Consider the following 13,879-nt stretch of genomic DNA (forward strand, 5'->3'; position numbering starts at 1 on the left):
TGCAATTAATCCTTCTATGGCTTATCACACTGTAGAAATTCTCTTGCTAGAGAGTTGGGTGCTATGGTTAGGCTGTGGTTGGACTTGATGATCTTCGATGTCTTTTCCAGCCTGGGTAATTCTATGATTCTATTCTATCATTTGTACAGCAAATAAGACACCGATGCAAATGCAAGAACTGACAAGCATATTTACTTTTATAACTATAATAATTTATTTATGAAATATATCCACATATATATAAAATATATCATATATTTTGGCAAAGACCTCCCTTTCTTTGTTCAAACAAAGCCTGTTACCACCGTTTTAAGTCCATAGAGCCCTTTTTTTTACCATTAAGTTCTTTTTATTTTGCAGTTTTTGTTTTAGTCTCCATCTGTCTTCTGATAAAAATATAATTTAATGTCATCTGGTTACAGTTTAACTTCTGCGCCCTGGGGAAAGTCTGCATGAAGTTCAGTCAAACAAGCAAAAAAACCCATCTATAATGTCGCAAGCAAGGGGTTTTCTCTCTCTTTTTAAATTATATTACTGAATAAGATTTGCAAAAGGCGTTGTTTTTTTTTTTTTTTTAGCTTTACTCACTCTTGCATCCTCCTAGAAAAATAAAAAATAATAATAATAAAAAAGAATTCCATAATTTCTGAAGAAATCATTTACATTGAGAAGTGTCCAGGGGTGGATATGATCTTATTGCCAAGTTTCCAAGTTGTTCAGTGATGTTTCAGCAAAGAGATAAAGATGTGATTTAAAGTACTAGCAAAGATGAATGTATGTACTGTGGATGATAATGTGTATGTAGGGGCTTGGAATAGCATGTGGTCCAGTACAGTAAATTCTTTTGTGTGAGGTTTCATTTGAAGTTCCACAGTCCTGCCCTTTCATTTCTAGGAAATTCTTTGGGATTAATTACTGGAGTTCTGCTCGTAAATTACAGCACATCCCCAGATAATCACTGTAAATGTCTTTGAATGGAACTTCGTAGTGCAGGCGTAATTTGTGCATAAATTCGGTAACCTATTGAATACTCAATGTATACTCTTAACTTGCTATAGTTTATAGTAATGTTTATATTAGATGTTCATATTTATTCTGCATAGATACTGTTATTTAAACATCTGCCACAGAGTTACAATATGACGATTCAGGCTTGCATACATTAACAAGGGAAACATTTTGCATCTGTTTATTCTTATTGAGCACTCACATATAGGCAACTTCTAACTCATCACCTCGTCCAATTACTGTTGCCCACAGAATACTGGATGGATTCTTCAGACATGTAGCAAGCAGTAACTGAAACAGCACGTTTCTATCGGACTTTTTAAACCAGGTAGAAAAACGTTTCCTGAAACTGTTGCTGAAGTTTGGATCCACCTTAGAATTTTTCTTCAGTGATGATACATTCCCTGCCAGGTTGGGTGATAATTATCCTTTATTGAGGTTCTCAGGAGGGGAGCATGGAGAGAGCTTCTTCATACAGGTTCACCTGCCCTCAGAATGGCATTGAAATGAAAGTGTTGCACGCTGCTGAAGTTCTCCACTGGCATCAGACTGAAGCATCAATTTTGTCCATCTCAAGGGAGAGTTGTAGCTTAAGTTCTTGCTTCTGAGCTTCAGCAAGCGAACATGAAAGCTAGACAATCAAACAAACAAAACCTGCTGGATTAGTCTGAACTCCCCACAACCTGACAGAATTCTGCTTCATCTCTTTGATTATACACACAGAAAATCCTGTCCAGACATCTAACCAGCTCTGGTTACGTAACTGTAACAGAGAAATTCTAGGTGCTTCCCTCCACAGTTGTAATGTTGGGGGGTAATGAGGTGGTTTGTATTTATTCTTAAAGTTCTCTATTTCTAATGGCTGCTTCATTTCACCCAGAACTGGAAGTATTTGCTTATTGTGACATTATTTTCATTTCTTAGGTAGCAATAGTAACAGTATTAAGGGTAGTAAGCACAGATCTGGATCTGGAATCTTCTGAAACTTGCTACGAGGTCACTGCAACCTCTTCCTATCTGAAACTTAAAGCAGATTTATTTCCCCTCCAAACTCTTTTCTGCAGCTTGTTTGGTTGCTGTACCTTGGCTGTGTCAGTTTTAGTGGAGCAGTGCACTGTCACGTGTAGCTCAAGTTGCTACAGTACTAATTGAGTAAAGAGATGATAGACAGGAACAGCTCTTGCCCTTAAAAAGAAAAAGTGGGACTATTTCCAAAACGTGAGCTGGCTTAAAGCCAGAGAATCCAGTTTCTGAAGGAGCAGCAAGAGGAAGGTTGGAGTAATTTTGTGTGTAATAAACAATTCCGTTTAAAATATATTTATATATATAAAAAAAAAATCTACTGGGCCAAATCTGCCCATAATGTTCAAATGAAAGAATTCAGTCTTGTAAAAATACAAGCAAAATTCTGGAGAAATCTTTCTATTCAAGAGCAAACAGAACCACCTGAGCTCTGAGCTGTACCTGACTGTTCAGAGTCTTCCAAGCTCTGCTACTGATCGAACACGTGCTCCTCTTCCCTGCGTCGCTCCTTCTCTGTTGTTTTCACTGATCCATGGTTTCTGAGGAAGAGAGAACTGTTACATTTCCCCCAGTGTTCTCACCGGTTACCTTTACTCACCTGTTCATAAAGCGACAGTGTCACACTTGTCTTTAGATGACATAAAACTTGGCATGTTTTTATTCTAAATGAATGCAATATTAAAAATGCTTAACAATAAAGACTCCAGTTAGAGATGGAAGGAGGGTTTTGGCTTTTATGGTAGCCATGGCTTGGCAAGTAGCCGGGCATCAGTCTGTGCAGGAGGTGGTGATACCCTCTGCGTTGCCTGTTGGGTTTTGGTTTATTTCCCCTCCTTCCTTCACCTGTTAAATTAACTTTATCACTATGTTTGAGTTTTCTCCCTTTTGCTCTTTCTGATCCCACATGAGGGAGAAGAAACTGAGTGACAGTTGGGTGCTTGGCTGCTGCCCGGGGTTAACCTATGCTACTAGACATGAGAATCTGAATCAAAATCAATGCATTTCTTAATCAGCTTCTTTTGATATGTGCCATAATTAACTTGCATGAAATAATCAACTAATGTGGACAGTTATTAGGGAACAGACACTCACCTTCTTCTGTCTTGCATTCTTCTGCAAAACTGCATGCAGTGTTTGTCATGAATATCCAAACAAGAGCACCGAAATGAGGGCTGGGAAGTACTTTGATTCTGGCCTGTAGATCTTTTGCCTCTAAAGCTGCCTCTGTAGTTAGAGAGCCCATATGGCACAGTTCTCCTGTTGGAACAGCCACAAATACTGTGTATTTAAGGAGCCAATTAAGATGCTTTTTGTTTTAGAAAACAGAGCTATATAAAAAAAAACAACCAGAGAATAAGCTAGATAATCTTCACGTCATCTCCCACAGGAAAGCAGATACATGTTCTTTACAGCAGCAGACCAAGAAATAGTAAGAATTAATTCTCTGTGTTTCCCTGAGGCCTGGCATGCTTTGTTCATTTGTGGGTTATGGCCAGTGATATCAGGATGAGACATACTTCATTACTCCACGCTCATGTCTCAAAAGCTATTCTCCTGAATGGTGTGAGATACTCAATCAATAGCAGATTTAAACCACACAACTGCTGGAGACTCACCAAAGATTCAACGTGCTCGAGGGCTGGGCTATGCAAACCACAGATCCACAGGGATCCAAGGGCAGAAAAAGGAGTGGAGGTAGGAGAAAAAAAGAGTTGGGGAGAGGAAATAAGAGTGGTTATAGAAGGGTTAGAGAAAGGTTATAGGGCAAAGTCTGAATAATCAGTCTGGAAGCACTGACTTCATGTACTTGGACCTCTTTCATTGCTTTCATAAAAACATCATTAGGCTATTAATTGGGAAGCAGCAAGTCTTCCATTTTCCCACACTCATGGTGGGCTGGAAGGTTTAGCAGCATTATTTTTGTAATCTCTGCAATAATTTCTGATGTAACATCAGTGCTGTTAATGCAAATCACTTATTCAAACCTCTGCACTGCTGCTAGTACGTACTAGTTTGTAACAGTGCACCTCATCTTCCACAGCCTGGAGCAGAGCACGCCCATCATATATGGGTTTATCACAGAAATTACAGAAAGATACAAAACCAGAAGCGGTGTTTCTGCATGCTAGCAACCATTAGAAGGTCCTTCCATAGCAGATGCTGCTCTGCTTAACATCTGTGCAGAAACTGTTGTGTGTTTTCAGCATTTCCTTCATTCTATGATTATGGGTCAACATCGGAGAAGGTCAAGAATATGCGAATGAGTCCTAAGACCAAGAGTTGATTACTCTGAGTTGATTTTGTCCCATTTGTCTCGTGCAGTCATTTGAGAAGCTGTCTGTTGTCCTTAGTGTTAAGTCTCCCTTTGTAACGGTAATTAATAACTTCATAGTGTCACGTTGTGTGCCTGTTCTATACTGTTCAGAGTAAGGGCTGATAACTTCTGTGACAATTGTTATATAGTCATATTTTAGATGAATGGTTTTTTATGGCTGGTTTTCAGAGGCAGGAACAGGGAGAAGTTCCTGTATTTCTAAGGGTGGGGAATGTTCTATGGAAACTCTCTGGGAAAATTTGGTTATTCAACTTCTTGCTCAGATTTAGGCTGGAATGAAAGGAGGAATTTTACTCAGTCCAACCAAGCATGAAACCCCTATTTCATGGCAAACAGGTTGCAAAGGGATAAAGAACCTTTCACCGCTCTTACAGATGTCTTTCCACACCGAATTAACAAGAAATAAAATACTGTGGTATTTTATTATTGTTACTTAAAGAGGTTCCTCGTTGAGTCCACTTTTCCAGCATATGATACCTTTTTTCTTATTCTAATTATCTAAACGCATCTCTCTGTGGGACTAAGCTGTGGCTTGGCCTGTGTCAGAGGTTTTGCCTTCCCAGCTGGAGAGGCAAAAGGGCACATGTGCTTTTGTCCTTTGCTGCTGCAGTTTGCAAGTCATAATCAACTTCAATTTCATGTTAATACCTCAGTATGGGAACTACGGGCCCACTGCATGTCTGCTGTCTTTCCTAAGAGCCAGTCAATTCCAACAAACTGACAGGGGTGGGCAATGTGGTGTAATTACAAGTGATAAGAACCATGAATCACAGCCTTAAGCAAAGGAGGAGGCTGATATTTTAGATACCGCTTCTGATCTTTCTAATGAAGCACCTTCTGTTCTATGAAACTTGCAAGCTCGATGCTTATGAAAGTGTACTTCATAGCAAAGAAACTGGATTCAAGAGCACTTCATTCTCAGTGGCCCAAAAATAAATGCAAATGCTGTGATGTTTTCAAGTGTAAGAATTATAACTAGAATGCCCAAGCAAGCATTTTTATGTGAGCTGATGTGCTCATTTATTAATCAGAGATGGAAATGTAATCACTCCTCCACTGTGTCTGTGCTTTTAATTTCTAAGGCAAAAATTCAAAACCAAAGCAGATGAACTTCAAGAGCAACCCAGAATCTTTTCAGCAGGATTCAGAAAGAGCTACACAGTATAGGTGGTGTTTTCTTGCCTGTCAGGTACTCAGATGCAACTCATAAATCACATCATTTAAGCAAATGCTAGTGTGTGCATGGCTATCATTCCAGCAGCTGAAAATGTTACTGTTTCAAGTTAGTTCATGCCACTTTCTCAGTACTTCAGAAGTGAGAAGAGATACCAGAGAGGTTCATTTGAACAGGTATCAGAAGCATTTGCCTAGCAGCATTGCTTAATCTTAGATTGTTACAGGTGATTAGTAAAAGGCTGCTTGTGCAGCAAATTATATGGTGCTGCAATGCTTGAGTTCAAACTGACAGATGCAGAATCACAATTTCTGTAGGCTCAATGGAAATCATTATCAGCATTTAATTGCCCACCAAGCATTTGCTTAGCCAAGAAGTCACTTTGCTTTTTCCTTTCAGGTGAGGTACCTCTTTTCTTTAGTCAAAGCTTGCTGGCTTTAGTATACGCAGGGCAGTTTGTCTCCACATAGAGAAGATGAGGAACAGCTGAACTGGCAGAGGCACATTTCTTGACTTGCCACTTTCTGGGCTTCTGGGGATCCTGAGCAAGCAGTTCCCTTGTGCTGTATTCCTTGTGGTTATGACCAGCTCCCTGGCCAAAGCATGGGCTGAGAGCCATTTACTCTGAAAACTTCTATTTAAGACCCACAGATTTAAAGAAAAAAATATTTGCACAAGAAGTACGGCCTGACCTTCAAATCAGTTCACATCACTTCTTTCTTTTGGAGAACAAGATTCTCCTAAAGCAGTAAAATGGGTTTCCACATATTAAAGAGCAAAAGGCTACTGTGTCCTTTATGTGTGTCCAAGGAGACCAAGCAAATCCATGCAATTCTGGATCAGCCTGTGCAATATGGACCTGCAAATCAGACAGTCAGATGCTAAATAATCTAGACCATTTCTGTACTTGCACCCACAAAACACAACATAGAAGCTCTGCTACTGAAAGTCAGCTAACTCTTGAAGCAAGCTTTTGCCTTTAATCTAACAGAGGTGAACATGTTTAAAAACAAAAATACAAGTACTGAGAGATAGTGAAATGGCCATTCTAAACCCATAGATATTGGTGCAAGTTTCCACAGAAGGAACTGCCCATTGAATGATCACTACCTTTAAGTCTAATTGGGAACAGTACAATTAGCTTATGTCCAGCAGCCCCTCATTTATACTACGGTGAACGTTCAGAATTCAGGCAGCCAAATCCAAACAGTTTATTTTAATTCTTATAACATGTGGCTGAGTTTCTCATGCTATGTTATAGTTGACCTATGAGCTGCTATTATTTTCTACTTTCCCAGCCACTTAAACACAGTAGATACCTCCAGGGCACTTGAGAGTTTCAGCCAAAACAAAGGGATGAGGGGGTTGCAGCATTCATCTTAGATGCTGTGATTTCAGTATTCAGCAATATATATTCTGGCAGGTATCCAGGCCAGCAAGGCTCCCAACTGTCTCCAGCGTTCTCAGACAATCTTAACATGTATGAGAGCCCTGTAAGACCACTGAGAACAAGGCACGTGGAAAGAAAGCAAAAATTAACATAATAGAAGCAAACCAAAATGTATCAAAAATGAGAGATGTTGGGGGAAATAACAGGCATTTCTATGTTCAATTTCATATAAAGCTACTGCAGTAAGACTGCAGATGAGGAGACAATTGGCTGCTCCTAAAGTTTGCTCCAACTGTTTACAAGAGGCATCATTTGTTGAAATGTGAGTAATTCACAATAGGATTTCATCCCATAATATCTATTCCTCCTCATCATCATCATTTAAGGTGTAAACGCAATAGGAATGTTCCTCAGAGAAGACTCTGGGAAGGACCCCAAATTAGTTAATTAGTTATAGCTAACTTATGTGCAGTCCTGGCTTACTGCCTATCTACTTCACCATATACTCTCACTGATCAGATGAGTTCTTTGATTTACTTCCTGCTGGGACTTTGTGGTACCCAACAGACTACTGTGAGAGAACCAAAGGCAGATTGTTTCCCTGGGCATCTTCCTTTAGCATGCTATCCCAGCAGCCTTACAACAATGCAAGCTTGAGTAAAACCCTGCTATCTTGCTAGCAAAATGCATACCTGTCTGTTCACCTCAGACATTCAATTAAGCAGTGTAGTAACTGAAAAAAGAAAAGGGGCTGCATGCACGGTGTGCAGTATTTCTAGAAAGTGAGAAATGTGATGTGGAGGGCATCGTTCCTTGGGACAGTGCTGTTGAGCACCTGGTCAAGCCACAGCAGGTGACAAGCAGAGCTCTTGTATCCGTTGCTATCTGCTGCGGTTTGGGTTTGGTTGGCAGTCATAGGAAAGTTCTTTCCCAGGATGCTTTCTGGGGAAGGTTTTGTTGGGGGTCTTCACAGGACTTTTCTTGAGACAGGAGACCTTGCATGAGTGAAAATGTGATTTCTGTTCAGCAGTGGGACAGAGAAGTAGAACTGGGCTTCAGTAAAACCTTATTTCTAATACAAGAGCTGGTGGCCACGTAGTCCTATTTATAAAATAAACTTCTAATTCAAAACTGGATGAATCAATACCGTAGTGAATGCATTCTTCTCTTCTAAATCACAGGAGAGGACTCATGTTTAATTATGACAAGGTTATATATAATCAGATTTCTCTTCCTTGCATGAAACTATATAAATGCTTATAATTATACAACCAAAGACAACTCGGCAATACGACCTGCATCAAAGCAGATCTGGAGAATAATCAAATCATAATTGAATGGCCAAATCAAAGCAGATGGTTTTTCATTAAAAGCCCTAAGAATATGAATTTTCATTCCGGTTCTAGAACTCCTTATCTTGGGGCTGTCAGAAGGATGTTACGTGTTTCCTCTATCGAATGTGATCAGAAAAACATCTGAGCTGAATGAAACTTGGAGCGCGTTTCTTCAGACTATTGTTTAACATAAATACCTCTCTCAAAACAGTTCCCGTATCCTTTGGTACCTCACACCAGTTGTAATCTGCTCCCAGTTTAGTGGCAAGTGCTGTGATTGTTATTGAAAAAAATACGTAAGTGGGGCACTATTTTCTGGTTGTGAGGCCTGAGCTCCCGTTACTCCTTTTTCTTCCTCTGACTGGCAGGGAATGTCATCAGTGAGGGGGGCAGCTCTAAAGCAAACAGACTGAGGTAAATCCCCAAAGTCAAGAATGGCTGAAAAATAAGATGAATAAAGTGGCAATTTTTCAAAGCAAAATTCAGCGTATTTATGCCAGTTTCTGAAGGTCCCACAGGAAGCGCTCTCCGGTGCGTGCTTCTACCATTCCTCACAGCGTGTATAGTTAAAACCCACTGCTGGTTTAAGAACAAAGCAAGCAAGAACCTAGGGGAAAACAAATAGCCTTAAACCTTAATGCTGATGAAAACGACTGTGGCTCCATGGCTCTGGAGAATGCCTGTTCTTTGTTTATTCTTAGAATTAGACCAACATGAGCAGCTGTAGTGAAATGTCAAGGCACCAGCTATCAGCGTGTCTCATCCCTGACCCCATCCTCTGCAGGGCTGGGTCCCACTGCGACGTGGGATTTAGTCTTCAGAGCCAAATAATAATTTCAGGTCTTTCTGAGGATGCTGTTAGGATATCAATACCACAAGTGCTGTAAATAAGGTTTTCAGGATGACTGAGAGGATGTACTCTACATTTAGATGTGGAGGGCGTGCAAGCTGTGCATGTGTCAGAAAGACATTTAAGGTGCACATTGCTGAACAGCGTGGGATGAGGAGATCTCAAAAAACAATCAGTTTAAGAGCAATTGGTTGGGAGAGACGATCAGGACACAAAACAGGAGAGTGTGAATTTGAGGCAGCTGCTGGAATGGGAATTGTTTTGATTGGAAAGAAGACATTCACTAAAAACCAAAGCCATATTGATTTATTTAACTTAGGATATGGAAACACTGGATCTATTTCATTCAAGAGAGTATCGTGGCCCTTGTTTTCAAACAGAATAGGCACATAAAAAGCAAGCTGAGCTACTTCTTAGCCTAGAAGAATCTTACTTTTAATAAAAGATTGTGTCATATTGTGTTACTGAACAACGAAGGTGTTTTTCCTCAAGCTTAATATTTATCTCACTGAATTCTAATTGTGCAAATGACTTGCACTGCTCTCACTAATAAAGAGTATGCATTTTAATAAAGGCAAACTGCCTTGTCTACCCAAGAACATGCATGAAAGCTGAGGGCAATCAACAGAGATGTGAAGTCAGTGTGCAAAAACGGAAGTGTGTAAGGAGTTCAATTTGAAACCCTTTGGGCTCTGTTTGTAATAATGGCAAAGGATGGGTATGTTGGGTTTGTCTGCCATGAATCCATGAGGTTAAGGCCATGCTGACTCACAGCGTGAAGTCAATGCATGATTTACATATTCAGGAATAATAACTGTATAATCGGACTAATAATCAAACCAGATTGAACTGGTCATCATATATAAAGTCTAACCGCGATAGAAGAAGCTTGTTTCTGTTTTCAGTAAATCAATTTGCAGCACTCTCGCTTGGCTGTAAAGTTTTGTGCAGCATTTTATCAAAGAAAAGTCTTCCAGCATGTCCAGTCAGAGATTTATCACCTCATTTAAGTTTTCAGTTGTAACTTAAAAGAAAAAATCAGTTAACGTTCCTCATTTACATCAATTCCTTTTCTCTGCTTTATGCCTGATTGATTTTTTTCAGCAATGAGTACAGCCAGAGATTCTGTAGTTTTGTTTAACTAACTGTTACTGTCTTGCTAAGGTTTTTCTTTCTATGTTTTGTCATTTGGGCTGCGTTAGGACAAGTGATGCACGTGGGCAGTCTAATTTGGTAGTCTTCAAATGTAAGGCAAACCTCATGCATAAAATAAACTCAGTTCATCATAGGATTCAGGACTTCTTCACTTCTTTTGGCTCTTGGTTCTGATGGTGAGCCACGTGTGCCATTAAACAGAGAGATCAACTTTGCCTGGCTTGCAGCCACTGTTTTATCGTCATGCCTTTGGGTAGCCAGAACTTTCAGTCTGATCTATTAAGATAATAAGCACTTGCTTAATTGTTCTGCAGAACAAGAAATCTTTAGTTGTGTTCCTTTATTTCCAGTAATATACAGGACAGTGTGTATATTTACCAAATGATGGAGATAATTCTCAAAAAATAGGGAAAGACTATAAAAGTGCTTTCAATAACATTATTCATTCAGGCTTCCTTTCAACAAAACACAGTCTGAGTATCAGAGAAGCAAATGCAAAGATAATAAATCCAGTTCTTCCTCTCGCTGTGTCCATCCACTTGTACTGATTCAGAAATGTAGGTAATTGGCAGACAGAACTGTTAGATTATGTAATGTGGATTTTATAACATGGCCACAGAATACATTCAGTTACTCCTCTTTGGAGCACAAAGAAATAGAACTTAATCTTTTGCTTTGATTTAGGCTCCATAAGAAATCTGGGGGTTTGAGTGAGGAAGTCCTGACAAATATTCATCTATGCTAATTCTCCTTTGATAGTTGCTGGACTATTGCCACAAATTCTCCTTATATTACTATCTCAGAATTAAGTCCCACTTCAATATGTGATACTGTGTCCTCATGACAGCATGACTTTCCTATAGTACTTCTACTAGTTATTCTGAGCAAATACGGTGTTTCGTGCTTATTAATATTAACGTCCTTCACTGAAACATGTGCAAGCTCAACATGTGCTGCAATGTTTTGAAGAAGTGCTTTCCTCATTATGTGGACTTAAGCATTAAGCTGCAGCTGTATTACATCAGTGGGTACTGTTTAAAAGAAGACAATTCATTCTTTCTCTCTTAAAATGTCTGTAGCTATAGATCAAGATATGAATCAAGATAAGCATAATTAGTAACTTGATAAAAAAAAACACACTGCAAACTAATTCCGAGTAACCAATCTTATCAGTGAGAACAATTTACCAGCTTTTAATTATCTTCATTATGAGACGTTAACTGTTGTCTGCCCCACATAATTGAGTTATTCTTTTCTGATTTAGCAGACTTTCTTTAGGGCTATTTCTGCCTTCAGACTGGCGCTGTTCTCAGCATGAAAGCTTTAGGCCATGTCAGAGCAGCACTGGTGTGCTCAGTGGTCTGGACTCACCCCAGAGGTTCACAGACAAGGAAAGCAACACACCAACGTGTGCACAGAGGATTTCTCAGTTAATTTGCAATAGCTGCAGTCAGCGTGCATTCTGCCATCACGTGTGCTTCTACAACTGTCAACTCACTGCTCTTTCTCAAAGAGGACAGAAATAGGCCCTGTGGGAAACGTCATGTTTTCAAACACTGCTTTTATTATTGAGTTGAACTAAAAGCACGTTTCCCATTCCCGTAAACATAACTGTCCGAGGCACTTTCTGTAACACTGTAAGCCCGGTACACCGAGGACTTCAAAACTTAGTTTAATGTCGAAGCGTTTTCCTCCATGCTTTTTCTTTTTTACCAAAACCAGCCCATTTGCACAAACGCTACCGCTCCTTTCCCAAACGGTGCTTTATTAGAAACAGGTTTCTCCTACAAAACAGCAGCTCCTTCCCCCCACGCCCGCTTTCCCTCAGCGTACACGCGGCGCTCCCACGCCGTGCGGAGCGACCGGCACCGACGGGCGTGCGTCAGCCCGCGGGGCCCCGCAGGTGCCGGGTGCGGGGCAGGGCCGTGATGCGGCACCCGGCGGTGCGGCGGCTCCCCGCTGCTGGGCAGCCGCCCCTCGTCCCGCCCTGACCTCGGCATCACGCGCGGCACCGCCTCCCCCCGGCGGCCCTCCAGCCGGGCCCTGCCCTCCCCGGGGGGCGCCCCCCGCCCGTTGCCGAGCCCGCCCCGCAGCCCCCTTCACCTCCCGGCGACCCGCGCGGGGCTCGGCGCCCTTCGCAGCCCGGCCCGCCATTTCGCGGCTCGTCCGCCCTCACTCACTCTGGAGTGTTGATCCAGATGATGTCGAGGTGGCAGTAGTAGACGCACTCCTTGTCTTTGTAGGTGTAGCAAGTGCAGCGCCGTGCTCGGCGCCGCAGCACCCCGCCGTCCGCCTTGGCCCTGCCGCCGCCCGGCACCGCCGCCGCTCCGCTCTCCTCCCGTTGCTTCTGCCCCAGCGCCGCCGAGCGCGGATCTCCGCCCGCCGGCAGAGAGCGGGGCCGGGGCGGCGAGGAGCCTGCACCGCGGGAAGGCAAGAGAGCGGCGTTCAGCAACCCCTCGGCAACCCCCGAGCCCTGCAGCCCCTTCCGCTACGGGACCCCGAGCGCAGCGCTCCCCGAAAACTTCCAGGGCTGTTCCGAGCACCGTTACGTTGCTACTCGGTGCGGTGCAGCCCCGCAGGCTGGGGAGCGCGGCTGGAGCCGCTGGGTTCTTAACTCACGCACGGCCGAGTGATGCCTTTGGTGCCCAGTTAGATACCGCGCGGCGGACTGGGCTGCTGCCTTTTGGGAGAAGGGCAAAAAAAACCCCAAACCCAACAAAGCAGCCTTTCTTTGTACGTGTGCGCGGAAACGGCAAAGAAAGAAAGAAATTCACGTTACCTGCAGTCGACGTAATCGTAAGTCCAAAGAGGAACAATAAGCCCAGCTCCATTAAACCCAAATTGCACGCTAGTTTACTCCAGCCAACGGTGAAGCGCAGAGGCGGCGGAGCCGTTCCGGGCGGGCTGGCTGCGGCGTGCAGGCAGCGATATCCTCGGGCTGGCGGCACACGCCGCTCCGCAGCCGCTTCCCACGCGGAGGTGCGATCGGAGGTTCTCCCACGTAGTTCTTTTACTTCCAGTGCAGACTTAGTCCTGAAGGGGAGAGCGTTGTCAAAAGAAGGGAAGCTCCATCGCTCGGCTTTTCTCACACACACCTCCCACCCCACCCCCAAATCCGATCAGAAACCGGAGCTGCTGTTTCCCAGCTGCAGCCGCCTCCCGCCAGCGGACAGCTGCGGCCCCGGGGCGGGAGCTGCTGGCACTGCCCGCCCCCGGCCCCGGCCCGTCCGTGCAGGTGAGGCGCAGGCGGCAGCAACGCGCGGCGCAACCTCCTTCCCCGGCAGCGGGAGGCGCATCCCTCCTGGCACTGCTAATGGGGCTCCTCGTCCGTCGCTTTTAAAAGGGCTGTAGTTTGGGGAAGACGGCTTGTGTGATAGAAACAAGAGCTGGAGACTCAAATCTGAGCTACCGACTTAGGAAATGACAGAAGGGTTTAGTACTGCGTGAGTACCTGGCACAGGTACCTAGAACAAGACTGCTGTATGTGGCACTGTTTGGTGTCAGAATATAAACCACCCAACGCTAGGCAAAGTTTAAGAGCTAAGGGAGTCTGTCATGTCATTACAGTAATGTATAATAACCTGTTACAGAGGGCATGTGTGGTAGATAG

The 13,879-nt window shown here is 43.0% G+C and overlaps 1 protein-coding gene across 1 annotated transcript; it reads right to left on the bottom strand.

Annotated features, from left to right (window-relative positions):
• Window positions 1-202: 202 nt before the first annotated feature.
• On the bottom strand, window positions 203-13,624 carry EDN3 (endothelin 3). The gene is made up of 5 exons (XM_072350160.1): window positions 13,049-13,624; window positions 12,450-12,684; window positions 3,124-3,288; window positions 2,473-2,570; window positions 203-1,639 (listed from the first exon to the last, which is right to left on the bottom strand). Exons 1-4 carry the CDS (start codon window positions 13,098-13,100, stop codon window positions 2,501-2,503), a joined length of 522 nt encoding a protein of 173 aa, XP_072206261.1. The 5' UTR covers window positions 13,101-13,624; the 3' UTR covers window positions 203-1,639; window positions 2,473-2,500.
• Window positions 13,625-13,879: the final 255 nt, after the last annotated feature.

This window comes from Excalfactoria chinensis, chromosome 15 (assembly GCF_039878825.1).
Source record: "Excalfactoria chinensis isolate bCotChi1 chromosome 15, bCotChi1.hap2, whole genome shotgun sequence".
Lineage (NCBI taxonomy): Eukaryota > Metazoa > Chordata > Aves > Galliformes > Phasianidae > Excalfactoria > Excalfactoria chinensis.

Bases quoted from the DNA above. Each gene is read 5' to 3' on its own strand.
- EDN3 (XM_072350160.1), bottom strand. From the start codon at position 13,100: ATGGAGCTGGGCTTATTGTTCCTCTTTGGACTTACGATTACGTCGACT. The intron at 12,685-13,048 runs GTAACGTGAATT...CCCGCGGTGCAG, and splicing joins TACGATTACGTCGACTGCAG to GCTCCTCGCCGCCCCGGCCC. The intron at 3,289-12,449 runs GTGAGTGAGGGC...CTGTTCCAACAG, and splicing joins ATCTGGATCAACACTCCAGA to GAGAACTGTGCCATATGGGC.